Below are 15,651 nucleotides of genomic sequence, written 5' to 3'. Positions count from 1 at the left end.
TTTCTAGAGTGATTCTAATATTTCACTACTGTTTTAAAGTATGGAAACTCTCATAGAACATGGGAGTCTCCTAAACATTGTATTAATATCAAGTATAGCAAAAAAAAAAAAAAAAATTCCAAATCACGTATACAAATTAAATTAACAATTTCCCTCTCACTGTTAGTTGGCAGCACAGACTCTGTAGATGCACGTGGGGTTAAGTGGCCACTCTGATATCCTTCTCTGTTCTGTGGATTCTGGCCTGTGTTTCTACCCAGCTACGTTTATGTTAACACCTGCTATGTGTCAGGCCCTGAGCTTAAACATCTCTCTTCATCCTCACACTAATCCTTTGACATTGGTGTTACATCATGTCTACCTAACAAGTGAAGGCAAGAGGTTATTGAACTTGCTCAGGGATAGAAAGCTGGGATACTGGAGAGCCAGAATTCAGCCCAAGCATGTGAGAGTCTGAATGCTTATTCTTTCTGCCATGTCTCATCACTTCTCCTTGTATTCATACATGTTCTAAAGCTGTTTGATGTGTTTGGTTTATGTCCTACAGATCAATTCTAAGTTTTCCTTTAAAACTTATCTCTTTCTGGCCGGGCACGGTGGCTCAAGTCTGTAATCCCAGCACTTTGGGAGGCTGAGGCGGGTGGATCGCGAGGTCAAGAGATCGAGACCATCCTGGTCAACATGGTGAAACCCTGTCTCTACTAAAAATACAAAAAATTAGCTGGGCATGGTGGCGTGTGCCTGTAATCCCAGCTACTCAGGAGACTGAGGCAGGAGAATTGCCTGAACCCAGGAGGCGGAGGTTGCGGTGAGCCGAGATCACGCCATTGCACTCCAGCCTGGGTAACAAGAGCGAAACTCCGTCTCAAAAACAACAACAACAACAACAACAACAAAACTTATCTCTTTCTTACCTAACACTAACAGAACTGGTTTTAAAAATATTATAAATAGCAATACTTGGCTGAGAGCAGTGGCTCGCACCTGTAATTCCAACACTTTGGGAGGCAAAGGCAGGAGGATCACTTGAGGCCAGGAGTTCAAGACCAGCCTGGGCAACAAAGTGAGATCCCCATGTCTCTACTTTATTAACAGAAAAAAAAATTTAATAGCAATACTTGTGACACATAAGATAGGAGAATTTTAATATAAGAAATGGACTTGGCCAGTCTAGATTTAACTATCACCAACACTTCTACTAAAAAGAAGCCAATATTAAGCTTTCTGGCACCAAAGAATCTAATATTAATAGTCACAATCTTGTTACCTGCCGGAGCTGGAAAATTCCTCCTGTGGGGACATCCTTTGCAGAAATCACTTCTACGGGGCAGTATTCACCATTCTCATTCTGTTCCAAGATTTGAACCCAGAATTCCAATTTCCTGGTCACTTCACTCCATCTAGAAAACAGGTGAAGTTCTTGGGAAATCATACATTTCTATTTCATTACAGGCAGCTTAGGATCCTACACACATAAGAATTAACAATGAAAATCACCTCCCAACAGAGTAATTCAGAATGATCTGTAGTTCTGTGAGTACCATACAAGCAAATGTAATGGAAAGCAAAGTTAAATTTAAAATATCAGAACTAGAAATGGCTCCTTTACTTAGTTCAAAAAGATAAAACAACAAATCTACTTCAAAGTCATTACTCAAAAAATGGAAATTCTAATCAGATGTACAGAAGAAGCAAGCACACACACATAAAAATACAACCCAACAAAATCCACATTTCCCTTGCAGCAACATGGATACAGCTTGAGGCTATTATCCTAAGCAAATTAATGCAGAAACAGAAAAGCAAAAACCCCTTGCTCTCACCTATAAGTGGGAGCTAAACACTGAATATTCATGGACAAAAAGATGCCAACAATAGACACTGGAGACTCCCAGGGGTGGGGAGCAGTGAGTGGGCAAGGGTTGAAAAAGTACCTCTTGGGTACTAGGCTCACTATCTGAGTGGCAGGATCAATCACACCGCAAAGCTCAGATCACACACTATGTCCAGGTATATACTACACAGTATAACCAACCTGTACATGTACCCCAAATCTAAAATAATCTACAACTCTTTTAAAAAATTAAAAAAAAAAAAAGCAAATACAGGGGTTGTCTTTTTGTAGACAAAGTTAGTGCCATGTACTTCAGTGATTTGCCAAGTATTTTTCTCAGGTCAATAAGAGAATGAAGAAAAAAAAATCTCAGGCCAGGCACAGTGTCTCACACCTGTAATCCCAGCACTTTGGGAGGCCGACGTGAGCAGATCAGGAGGTCATGAGATCAAAGACAGCCTGGCCAACAGAGTGAAATCCCATCTCTACTAAAAAATACAAAAATTAGCCGGGTGTGGTGGCACGCGCCTGTAGTCCAGCTACTCAGGAGGCTGAGGCAAGAGAATCGCTTAAACCTGAGAGGCAGAGGTTGCAGTGAGCCGAGACTGCACCATCGCACTATACCCTGGGTGACAGAGTGAGACTCCATCTCAAAAAAAAAAAAAAAGAAAAGAAAAAAAAATCTCAAATCTCACTTTCTAATTTAGTATTTGCTAAACTCTCTAAATGCAAAAAAGGAAAAGAAAATCTGGTTTTCATCTATAAGTAGATGAAAAGCACAAAGACATGCAATTTCAGTCATTCCCTTTTAATGCTTCCTTTTAAGTCCGCAAAGAAACCTACCTCTTTCCAACAACGAAGCCACTCAGAACCATGAGCTAAAGACAAAGAAAGTGTGAACTCTAGAGTGAATCTTGATCCATCCTCTCTACACCTGATTAATTAGAAGTAATTCAGAATGGTAAGTCACTATTCTCCAAAATTAATTTCACTGTTTCTTTTTAACCAGCTACAAATTGAACTTTCTTCCATCATTCTGTGAAGTTTGCTTCCCTGCGTGATTAACACCCTGGAGACACTACCATCCCTCCAGGGAACCCTGGTCATGCTCAGGAAAGAGTAACCTTCATAAATGGCAGTACTAATTTCTAGCAGTCTTTAAAAATTATAAATGGAATCTGGCCAGGCATGGTGGCTCATGCCTGCAATCCCAGCACTTTGGGAGGCTGAGGTTGGCGGATCACTTTAGGTCAGGAGTTTGAGACCAGTGTGGCCAACATGGTGAAACCCCAGCTCCACTAAAAATATAAAAATTAGCCAGGTGTGGTGTGCATGCCTATAATCCCAGCTACTCGGAAGGCTTAGGCAAGAGAATTGTTTACTCCTGGGAGGCCGGAGTTGCAGCAAGCCAAGATCATGCCACTGTACTCTAGCCTGGGTGACAAAGGGAATGAGACTGTCTCAAAAAAAAAAAAAAATTACACATATATAAATGGAATCAGATGAACATCTAACATTCACCTGTCCCGAAGACTACGTGTCTTTGCTTGGATGATTCCCAAATCCCACAGGGCTGGGTTTTTCCGAGGATCGTTCATTTTATGTCCATATACTTCAATTGCCAATGCTCCTTCAGAAAGATGCTCGATAAAGTCTTCAGTGATGTTAACAGAAAACTCCTGAAACACAATAGCTGATCACAAAGAGGCAACTCCTTCTGGTAACCTTAGGATTGATACCAGACATCACATACTTAATTACATAAGAAAAAAAATAGAAAAAGGAATGTTTTAGTTATACGGAACTGTCAGCTAAGACGCATAATGAATGCTCAGACGGCCTAAGGTTCTTGACTTTAAACATAACTATAAATCTAAATTTTTTAAAACTTTTCACCTCAGAAGTCTAGTATGTAAGATCAGCATTGTATTGTTTTGTTAGCAGCATTCTGAGAGTTATTTTTAAAAGCCTAATTGTACAAAGTGTTACAACACTGGTCTATAATGTGTTGATATAAAAGTTATTATATGCAATAAGGTAGTGTGTTCAAAACTGTTTTTCCCACTTTTTAGAAAGCTACCTATCTCTATTAGGAGGTAAGGGAAATAATCGTTAGCACCAAAAAAAAAAAAAAAAAAAAAAAAAAAAAAAAGACCTGATATGTAAAAATTCTCCCAGCCCGTCCATTTTTATAAGATAGCATTTTGCAATTAGGAATGAGCTCTAAGACAGTTTATTACAGAAACCACAGAATCTCCTATCTCTGCTGGTGTCTCCTCTCTCTCTCTCCATCTTTAATGTACTGAAGTATTTGTTTTAAATGGATTAGAAAGAGACCTTTCTCTCGAAAGAGATGAGCTGGATCAAATGTGGTGCAGGAGCAACAAAGACTTGGGGACCCAACAGTCCACATTCAGCTGGTCACCAGCCACGGACAAACCGACGAGCAACTATTTTGGGCAAACTGACCTCTCTGAACTGTTTGTGTTTTCAGCTGGAAAAAAAAAGTGCACTACTGGCTAGGCATGGTAGCTCATGCCTGTAATCTCAGCACTTTGGGAGGACAAGGTGGGCAGATCACTGGAGGTCAGGAGTTCAAAACCATTCTGACCAACATGGTAAAACCCCATCTCCACTAAAAATACCAAAAAAAAAAGTAGCCAGGTGTGGTGGGAGGCATCTGTAATCCCAGCTACTTGGGAGGCTGAGGCAGGAGAATTGCTTCAACCTGGGAGGCAGAGGTTTCAGTGAGCCGACATCGTGCCACTGCACTCCAGCCTGGGTGATAGACTAAGACTCTGTCTCAAAACAAAAAAACAAAACAAAACAACAACAACAACAAATGCACTATCATCAAATACACCTGTGGTGAGCATCAAATGAAGAAGTAACAGCTTCACAGAGCATTTGGTGCTCAACAGTTAGCTCTTCTCTGCTACCTATGTTTGCTTTCTCTAAAACAAAAGTTTCTTAATGGTTTTAGATAATTTCTCCAGTAATCTAATACAGGGCATAGATTTTCTTTAGAGAAGAAAATGCACATATACATACATAGGTATTTGTTTCTCATGCAAAAGTGACCTTTGGGTTGTGGAGGAGTACAGATGCATTGACACTTTTTGCTCAATCCCCACATTGCACAGAAACTGCTCCAAGATATCTTGGCACAATTATTCAAAGAAATAAGGTTCATTTTCTGCTTTGTTTTTACATGAGTGATCTAAATGCTGACCTACTCTGGAAAACAAACTCACATTGCAGTGATCAAAGACAACCATGCAGTGCGGCTCCTTGCTGACGGGAGAGGAGGAGGTGTCCACTTCAGGAGCGACAATCACCGGCTCCTGTTGATCCCAGAAGCTGTATTTGCAGAACACAAAGTGGGACAGATGCTGTGGCAACCCAGTAGCTTGGAGGATTTTAACCTGAAGGAAAAAGAAGGCTGTGTGTTTTGAAATCCGAGAGTTGCAACAAGCACTCGGAGTCACAGGTGCAGGTTCCAGTTCCAGCTCTGTCACTAACTTAGGACTTATGATAGCCAAATCCCGTTCAACCTGAGATTCGACTTCTGCATCTGGAAAACTGTGGTAGCAATTACTGTATTTAGCGAGAGCTGGACACGGGGTTACAAGGACCCTGACTACAGAGGTGGACGTTGTGAAGCATAAGAACATTTAAATGTCAGTTGCTCTGAATATAATCATCATCATCATCATCATCAATTCAAAGACAGATGTCAAACATCAGCACTCTGCAAGGATATGAACTTGGCTAATCATGGATATGCCACAGAACAGAACAAGACTGTCAAGTACAGTGAATGCAGAACAAAATCAGTGTACATGCCAAGAAACAACAAATATCAAGGAAAGAGCGAAACATAGATTTGATGTTTTAAAGTATAAAAAGGAACAAGGTAGGCGGGGTATGGTGGCTCACGCCTGTAATCCCAGCACTTTGGGAGGCCAAGGCGGGTAGATCATGAGATCAGGAGTTTGAGACCAACCTGGCCAACATAGAGAAACCCCATCTCTACTAAAAATACAAAAAGTAGCCAGGGGTAGTGGTGTACACCTGTATTTCTAGCTACTCAGGAGGCTGAGGCAGAAGAATCACTTGAACCCGGGAGGCAGAGGTTGCAGCGAGCCAAGATGCCATTGCACTCCAGCCTGGGCGACAGAGTGAGACAAAAAAAAAAAGGAAACAAGGTTCTCAACTGAAAGTGTTACACGCTACTACAGCATTGTTTGGGAGAACTTAAAAGCATCAGAAATGTATAAAGATCTGGGGGGAGAAGGAAAAGAAGTGAAGATGGTAAACACTGACGATTTTCTGGGCCAATGTTTACAGAAAGACTTCCTTATGTAGATTTGGGGGAAAGGGGTATCAAAGGAAGCATGCTCTGAACTGGGGGCTGGGGGGACAGGGTGTGGTTGTAACGAAGTGCAACTGGAGATACTTGTCTAATCAGACCCAAAGGCCCTGGAAGAAATGCCTGTAACAGTTTCTAAGGCAGCCAGATATTCCTAATACCTCATTTGGTTGGCAGCATTAGACTGATTTTTTTTCGGGTGTCTGAGACAGGGTCTTGTTGTGTTGCCCAGGCTGGAGTGTAGTGGCATAATTGTGGCTAACTGCAGCCTCAATTTTAAGGATTCAAGTGATCCCCCAGCCTCAGCCTCCTGAGGAGCTGGGACTTCAGGTGTGTGACACCATGCTCAGGTCATTTTTTTGATTTTTAGTAGAGATGAGGTCTCATTATGCAGACCAGGCCGGTCTCAAACTCCTGAGCTCAAGTGATCCTCCTGCCTCAGCCTCCCAAAATGCTGGAATTATAGACATGAGCCACCATGCCTGGCCTGGGTTGATTTTTAATTTGGAGTTTTTGTGATCAACTGTGATATTCTAAAACTTCTCCAACTATGAAGGAAACAAAATCCTGAAGTTGATTAAGCCAAATTCTAACTATATAACTGATTAAACCGATTTTCACATGGCGGAGCATTAATCATAAATCCTATTTTTCACCTGTTCACTTTCTGCACGCTGTATGATTCAGTCTACCCCCAGTAAATACATTTAATGAAAATAAATCTGAATATATGGCATAAGAGCTCACGTAGTTCAGCAACCATAAACATAACCTTAACATTTCAGGCCGTAATCCAAGCACTTTGGGAGGCCAAGGTGGGAGGATCACTTTGGGAGGCCAAGGTCAGGAGTTTGAGACCAGCCTGGCCGATATAGTGAAACTCCATCTCTAATAAAAATATAAAAATTAGCTGAATGTGGTGATGCATGCCTGTAGTCCCAGCTACTTCCGGAGGCTGAGACACGATAATTGCTTCAACCCAGGAGGCGGAGATTGCAGTGAGCTAAGACCACATCACTGCACTTCAGCCTGAGTGACAAAGACTCGGTCTCTAAAATGTGCGTGCGCGCGCACACACACGCACACACACACTCTCTTTAGGAAGCATTAATAATCACACACAAAATTACACAAATCAAGTTACTTTATTTTCTTCTATAGCAAACACATAACGGGTAAGCAATCAAATAGAAACCACCATTATAATTCACCTTTTCTGTGACGTCAACAGGAATCTGAAACACCTAGACAGCTACTTCCCGACAGGCTATGAAAGACAGATTGGCTGATACCTTTTATTCCTTTAAACCAAAATGAGCAAACAGTACTCTGCTATTAATTTTTCATTAAGTTTTTAAAACCATCATTTTTTCATTGTTTTAAAATGTTTATATTATTTAAGGTAAGACAATATGGCATTTAGGAAGGTTACAAGATGTTGGAGTTACATAAAATAAACACAATAAAAATATCGCCCACTTATTAGCTCGTGTGCTGGCACAAATTGCTTAAATTCTTAGTTTTCTTAGGTTTAGTTTTCTCCTAAGTGAAATGAGAATACTGGTAGCTGCCTTACTTTACAGGGGTGAGACTGATCACACCAGTGGAACAAGATGAAACAAAAGAGCCGTAACAGGTATTGACGACATGCATGTTCAATACATACTTCTTTGTATAACTAAATTCCATCTGAAATTTTTTATTTGAAATTAATCACAATTTTAATGTTAAAATACACAAGAAACAAGTTTTAATATGCTGAACTCTCGACTACAGGCAACCTCTCAGGAATGAGACTGTCAGGAACGAAGACTATCAGCCACAAGGAATGCCAAAGTATGTGGAACACAGGCTCTTTGGGTCTTGCAGGGTTTCTAAAAAAGTTTTTGCCACAAAAACTAAAACCACAAGATGTCAGAATACCACAGCTTCAACGTGCAGTGGTTAAGACAGAGGAGCCCAGGAATGTTCCAGGATTTATAAATGTACTAACCTCACTTATGATCACTGAAAACATGAAGATGTCAATATGTGCATATAGCCTTGTTACAAAAAACAAATCCAGACTTCTTTGGGGGCCAGTTACACTCTTCACCCCTGATATCTTAACTGTCTCCAGGCTGCTTTCTTTTGTTTTTCCACCAGTGTTTTAACATCATATAGCTTATTTGTCCTCGTCCTTTTTATGTAAAAGGCCATTATATGCCAGAACATGGTCTCTGAAACCACTTCCCACTGAAAGGAATCAGGTTCCTTGGAGAAATGGCTGATTCCAGGTCTGGTACAGGAAATATACAGGATGAGATCAGAATATTCATCACACCAGAAAGCAAGAAAGCTATCACAGTCCAGGAAGCTCAGGGTTATGACAACAGGAATCAAGGGCCAACTGAAGCAGCTCCCACTAGCCAAAGATGGGAAGATTTGTGCTTAAATACAGGTGTGAATCCAACAGACAGATGCACGCCAAATATGGTTAAGTCTGAGAGTTCATACTGATGCTGTTACAATTAAGGACAAAAACCTCACTGGTCACATTTTGGAAAACCAATTCATGATTTTAAAAATTAGGCTGGATGTGGTGGCTCACACCTGTAATCCCAGCACTTCAAGAGGCCGAGGCAGGTGGATCACTTGAGGCCAGGAGTTCAAGACCAGCCTTGGCCAACATGGCAAAACCCCCATCTCTGCTAAAAATACAAAAATTAGCTGGGCATGGTGACACGGCTAGTCAGGAGGCTGAGGCGGGAGAACCACTTGAACCTGGGAGGCAGAGGCTACAGTGAGCCGAAATCACACCACTGCACTCCAGCCTGGGTGACATAGTGAGACTCTGTCTCACAAATAAAAGAAATAAATAGATAAAATCTGTAAATAAAGGGAGAGATGGAGCATTTATCCCTCCTTTTCTACACAAACTATCTCTGTATAGCAAAGTAGTTGGTAATAGGAAGACTTTTTCTCTGGAGAAAAATGAAATGACAATAGAATTATAGTACCATTCTTTTGTAACTCCTAACAAAATAATGCACCTTGGTAATCATCATCCATGGCTGATCATCCCCCAAAGACAAACACGCAGATAAGATGTGGCTCCTGATGGAAGAACACAGGGTACCACTGACCAAGCCCTTGGGCTGCCTCCCTCCCCCAGGAAACACCTTTATATCTAACTACCAATTTTCAGAAAATGTGTCTTAACACCCTAGGCAACACCAATCGGCAGAAGCCAGACTATGGGAAACTACAATAACCCAGTTTCTACGATACATAAATTGCAGGTTTGGTGAGAGAGGCAAAGAGAGTGAGCAAGCAAGTGAGAGAGTGTGAGCGTACCAGACTGAAACGGATGCCAGACACACACCAACCAAGGCAATTAAGGAAACTGACGATTTTCCAATAGAAAGAAATCATTAATTTTTGACAAATTATTAATTTTGACAATTATGGTTACATTGGCTTAAGAACTCATCTTTTGGAGACACACACTGAACTATTTGCAGGTAAGATACGATGCTGAGGTGCTTAGGATGTTAGTGGAAGGGGCGGCATGGAAGCAGCTGAGTGTATGAGTGAAACAAGGTTGACCACAGGTGGTAACTGTGGAGCAAAGGTCAATGGGCATGGGCATCGGTAACACCTTTCTCCCTACTTTTATATATGTTTGATGTCTTCTCTTAGTAAAAACAAGGTACTTTAACCTCACTTTAAGCAGCCCATATTTCTCAGAATATACTGCTTTATTTTGGTAATAAGAATACATTTCCCAAGTGAGAAGTGCCCTTATGTGTTCTTTTACTTTAACAGCAGAAAGTGATATTTGAATTGCATTTGCTAGTCCATCACCTTCAAAATGGGCCATCGTGGGGTCATCAGGTCTATGTCTCCATCTCTGATCATCTTATGACTCAAAGGAGCTGCTCCGAAATCAAGTACAATACAAGAAATATGACCTTTCAGTGAATTAAGATTCCTCCCCCTCCTAGTGAAGTAACTGAAATGCTGGGAGCCCTCTGCATATATGCGAAGCCTTGCAGAAAGTAGCCTGACTCCAACAGCTCCAGCTTCCCGCTACCTTGTGGCTAACGTCTAACTTACCACCTTCAACGTCGGCTTCGATTCTAGAAATGCCTCCTGGGAGAGAGGACGGGCTATGAATTAAGAGTCAGGTGTAGGCTTCCTTCACTTAACCTCACCTCCTTCTCACTGCACCTACGTCCCTTGGTGACTTCCTGCCCGCCAGCACCTTCTTTTTAGAATGACTGGTTCCTGCAGGGATTCTCAGCCACCGGCAGGTCTGGCCACTAGTGGGTGTTTGGAAATGATGGGGGGGATTTCGCATCATCATGAGTGGGGGAGGCTCTGCTCTACTTTCAAAATGTGAAGAGGAACATAATACTTATCTAAAGACCCAGTCCTCAAAATCAGCCCCACTTGAACTATGAGGTTAGTGCAAAAGTCAACGTGATTTTTGCCATTAAAAGTAATGGCACTGACTTTTGTATCAAACTAATACTAGGACGAAGCTGAGGCTTACCATGCACACCAGTTTGTTTTCCTGGGTCTCCTTCTCAAAGGAGACCTCGGCAGCCTCGTCGCCTCCTGCAATCCTTTCCCCAACATCCCCGCTGATGCGCATCACCTCCACGTGCAGCCGACCTGCCACCTGCAGCAACGGGGAAAGTCAGAGATATTTCTCCAGATTTGGTTGCTTCTCTTTTAGAGTCAAGTTGTCAGGTTAATGGCGTGTGGGAATTCAGAGGCCTGGTTTCTGACAGTTACTCTGCCCTCAGAGTCGTTGGAAACACATACACATTAACTGTCATTACTGACAAAAAAAGAGCAATGACATCCCATCACCACCCTCTTGTTTCTTAAACTGTTCACTACAGGAAACAAGGCATGAAGGAAAACCAACCAACCTCTCCCTTCTGGTTGATGATGGGAACAGCGTACTGTAACTTTGCATCATAGAAAAGGGACTCGAGGAAGACATTGGCCACCCCAATGAGACTGTGATTTTCCTGCTCATCGTAGAATGGATCAGCACGTTTGAAGTATGATCGGATTACCTGCAAAGAGGTTAAGAATATGTAACTTCCGAAAAATCACTTACAATACATGCACTCAGCCTACTGCTTTTTCATACACTTACGTCATGAAGCTGAACTTTCATCATCCTGATGCTTGTACTTTTTAGAGTAAAATACTCTGAAGTTTTTGCTTAAGTTCAGCACTGGACTGCTCCCTCACACTCTCTTCCGCATTCCCATTCACAGCGGAGGTCAGCATCCTCCACCCAAGTCCGAGTGATCCCAATAACAGGTTATTACTTTTAGCAGTTATTCTCCTTTACATGGAAATCTTGCCACAAAATAAACAAACGATATATGTTGACCAGAAAAAGAAGTAGAGTGTGGAAAACTACGCTTCACTTTTCTTTTGGGGAAGACAGTAATTCATATCTGCTCTGCTTGTTCCTAGGAAGTCATCATATACGCTACTGCTAATAAAAGATGAGCCCTCACGCCTATAATCCCAGCACTTGGGGAGGCCGAGGTGGGAGAATCACCTGAAGTCAGGAGTTTGAGACCAGCATTGTCAACATGGTGGAACTCTGTCTCTACTAAAAATACAAAAATTAGCCAGGCACAGTGGCGGGCACTTGTAATCCCAGCTACTTGGGAGGCTGAGGCAGGACAATCACTTGTACCCAGGAGGAGGAGGTTGCAGTGAGCTGAGATCATGTCACTGCACTCCAGCCTCGGAGACAGAGATAGACTCTGTCTCAAAAAAAAAAAAGAAAAAAGAAAAGAAAGCTGAGCCCTCATGGCAGTGGCTTTTTTGTATTTGTTTTGTTGTTTTACTTCTAAGTTGAAATCGGAGAGGGGTACCAAAGAGACAAACTTTTTTTTTTTTTTTTGAGACGGAGTTTCGCTCTTGTTCCCCAGGTTGGAGAGCAATGGTGCAATCTCTGCTCACCGCAACCTCCGCCCCCTGGGTTCAGGCAATTCTCCTGCCTCAGCCTCCCGAGTAGCTGGGATTACAGGCACGCGCCACCATGCCCAGCTAATTCTTTGTATTTTTAGTAGAGACGGGGTTTCACCATGCTGACCAGGATGGTCTCGATCTCTTGACCTGGTGATCCACCCGCCTCAGCCTCCCAAAGTGCTGAGATTACAGATGTGAGCCACCGCGCCCGGACCTAGACAAACATTTTTTAAGCAAAAACGTCACCTAAGTAACATTTTTATTGAAGACAATCTGGAAAAACCATTTTTAGAAAACAAAAGACAAAGGAAGTAAACAACTCTATGTGGAAACAGGCCTAAAGGTAATGAAAAAATGTTCAGACATACGTAACATACATTTCTATTTTAAATACATATGAGTACACGTCTGATCTAAATAAGAAAGCCTGCAAGGTGACGACAGAGTGCCAGTTTATAGATCTATGATCAAAAGTTCTTCAAAAATGTTCCTCGTAGTGTAAATATTAAGACACCACCGACGTTCAACTTACAAAACATAAACTGTAGGTTTATTATCTGCAAGGTTAAACGGGGTGAGCAATGGGAGGAGAGACAAATAATGAGGCCTGGCCTCTGTCCTAAAGAGGTTCCCAGAAGGCACAGGAGACAGACACCCGCACACCAGCAGAAGTCAGAATGGAAAGTGGAGAATTCTGCTAGAACTCTAAAAGACAGAAATGAGAAGAAAAAAGAAGATAGCAGAAAGAGAGATTATTAAAATCAGTAATTTGCTAAACAATTTAGGGGATTAAAATCAGCCTTACTCCAGAAGTAGGATTGTAATTTGGGGAAAGGAACCATTTCCCCCTGAAATGGGCTCATTCCAGCTTGGTTCCTTCTACCATTACCAATTAAGTGATTTTCTCTCAAGTAACTTACTGGGTTATCTTCTTCGCACTCTTTCCACTCCTGATAAAGGTCTCTCATATCCAACAGCCTATTGTCAAGTTTTTCCAAAGACCAAATCTGCTTTCCTTTTCCTTTTCTTCTCACCTGGATTGCAGGCTCACTAAGAAGAGAGCCTCGCTGAAAAGAGAGGAAGAATGACTGTGAGAAACACAGACAGCAGGGAAGTCAGAGCTGCAAATTCCACCCCTATTGGTCAAATGTCAAAACTCAAACGGCAATCATCCTTTCATCTGTTGATCACAAAGCTTTCCAAAAGTCTTACAAGCTATTACATCATGCCTTCATACTCAAGCACAATCAAAATCTATTTATAAACTTCAGTTTAAGTAAAAACTCAACATTAAAAAAATTTTGCGGGGGGCGGCTGGGCATGGTGGTTCATGCCTGTAATCCCAGCACTTTGGGAGGCCAAGGCAGGTGGATCACTTGAGGTCAGGAGTTCGAGACCAGCCTGGCCAACATGGTGAAACCCCATCTCTACTAAAAATACAAAAACCAGCCAGGTGTGGTGGGACCTGTAATGCCAGCTACTCAGGAGGCTAAAGCATGAGAATAGCTTCCATCCAAGAGGCAGAGGCTGCAGTGACTGAAATTCTCACCAGCCTGGATGACAGAGTGCCAGCCTATGCACTCCAGCCTGGGTGACAGAGTGAGCCTCTCAAAAATACATAAATAAACAAGTTGTGTGTGTGTGTATACAAGTGTGTGTGTGTGTGTATCTATCTATCTATACATATACATATACATACATATATATATATAGAGAGAGAGAGAGAAGTTTTTAAAGATACAGCACCTCACTCTGTCACCCAGGCTGGAGTGCAGTGGCATATCATAGCTCACTGCAGCCATGAACTTCTGGGCTCCAGTGATCCTCCTGCCTCAGCCTCCAAAGTAATTAGGACCACAGGTGCATGCCACTACACTCAGCTAATTTTGCTAGGTTGTTTTGTTTTTTTGGTTTTTTTTTTTTTTTTTGCAGAGACAGGTTTTTCTATATGGCCAAGGCTCGTCTGGAACTCCTGGCCTCAAGTGATTCTCCTGCCTCAGTCTCCTAAGATGCAGGGATGATAGGCATGAGCCATCATACCCAGCCACATTTAAATTTTGACTGTAGATGAATATGATTAAATTTAAAACCCAAAAGACCACATTTAACAGTAAGGTGAAATAAACATGTTTTATTCAGGGCACCATAGAACCACAGTGTATCAATGGGGAGAGAGTCATAGCATCGAACGGCAAGGGGAAGTTTGCTGTTCTTGGGGAAGAAATGTCCCTTTAGCCCTCAGAGTGTGAAGTATGGTTTACTGTAGTGGGTGGTATCTCCATGAGGTATAAAACTTGGAATAGTTAAAAGAGTAAACTGTAAAGTGCTCCATTTACCCATGGGGAAGGAATAAGTGATACCAGCTTCCAAACACGCATGTTTGGGTTTCTTACTAAGATCCTACAGAGCTGGATGGAGGCGGTGCTCACACCACACTGTGACCATGCCAAATGCCACTGAGTTGTTGACTTTAAAACAGTAATGATCTGTTATGCAAATTTCACCTCCTCCAAAAAGTATGCTCTGAAGTTTTTCCAGCTTATAAGAGCAATGCAGACTTTTTTCAGAGCAGAAGAACTTGAGCAATGCATTTTTAAGGCAGAAAAAGTTTTAGAACTTTTAAAAACCACAAAGTTAAAAAAAAAAAAAGCCCCTATACATTCTCCCACAGAGACATATCTACTGGTTATCTAATCAATTTAGGTTTACTGGCTTAATTTTTCAACTCTTCAACTCAGAACTTAAGGGAACTATGAAATACATTGATGTTTCATTAGCATCTTGCCTACAATCATTTTCTAAGAAACAAAATTTAAATAATAAAACAAACATTTGAGAATCTTACAGTTAAAATGTGGTTTTGTTGTTTTGTTTTTTGTTTTAATCAAGACGGAGTTTCTTTCTGTCGCCCAGGCTGGGGTGCGGTGGCCTGATCTCAGCTCACTGCAACCTCCACCTCCTGGGTTTAAGCGATTCTCCTGCCTCAGTCTCCTGAGCAGCTGGGATTACAGGCACCCACCATCGTGCCTGGCTAATCTTTATATTTTTAGTAGACACAGGGTTTCATCATGTTGGCTAGGCTGGTCTCAAACTCCTGACCACAAGTGATCCGCCCACCGTGGCCTCCCAAGGTGCTGGGATTACAGGCGTGAGCCACCAGCCTGGCCATCTTATAGTCAAAATTAAGGGCCCCCCTACCTTATATTCAGCCAGCCAGTGAATAAACACAAAACTCCTATTTGTGACCTGTGCGGGTAGTGGCTTTTCTGGGGGAGAATGCCGGACCTGGGACTAAACAGCAACGGGCATTATGATGCAGCTACCATAACTTGGCTCTCTTGCAAAATTAGAAGGAAGAAAAAAATAATCACCAGAGAGAGTGCTCACAGAATGGAAAGGACATATAAATACATAACAGTTTTCAAATACCAAAAAATAGTCTTTGTTGCATTAA

At 41.9% G+C, this 15,651-nt stretch overlaps 1 protein-coding gene across 8 annotated transcripts in view; it reads right to left on the bottom strand.

Moving 5' to 3' along the window:
- The window catches only part of KIF13B (kinesin family member 13B), a 197,621-nt gene that overhangs the window by 62,474 nt on the left and 119,496 nt on the right, over positions 1 to 15,651 (bottom strand). For all 8 annotated transcript variants that reach the window (XR_013525465.1, XM_017963648.4, XM_008979053.5 and 5 more), the window contains 6 exons: positions 13,118 to 13,264; positions 11,129 to 11,278; positions 10,744 to 10,872; positions 5,089 to 5,259; positions 3,356 to 3,513; positions 1,268 to 1,400 (listed from right to left, as the gene is read on the bottom strand). Coding sequence is in view for 7 of the 8 variants with exons in the window: in XM_017963648.4 (XP_017819137.4) it covers positions 1,268 to 1,400; positions 3,356 to 3,513; positions 5,089 to 5,259; positions 10,744 to 10,872; positions 11,129 to 11,278; positions 13,118 to 13,264 (888 nt within the window). In the remaining variant the exon portion in view is untranslated. The remainder of the gene's footprint in view (positions 1 to 1,267; positions 1,401 to 3,355; positions 3,514 to 5,088; positions 5,260 to 10,743; positions 10,873 to 11,128; positions 11,279 to 13,117; positions 13,265 to 15,651) is intronic.

The sequence above is a fragment of the Callithrix jacchus genome, chromosome 13 (genome assembly GCF_049354715.1).
Source record: "Callithrix jacchus isolate 240 chromosome 13, calJac240_pri, whole genome shotgun sequence".
Classification (NCBI taxonomy): domain Eukaryota; kingdom Metazoa; phylum Chordata; class Mammalia; order Primates; family Cebidae; genus Callithrix; species Callithrix jacchus.
This window is presented reverse-complemented; position numbering and strand designations above follow the sequence as displayed.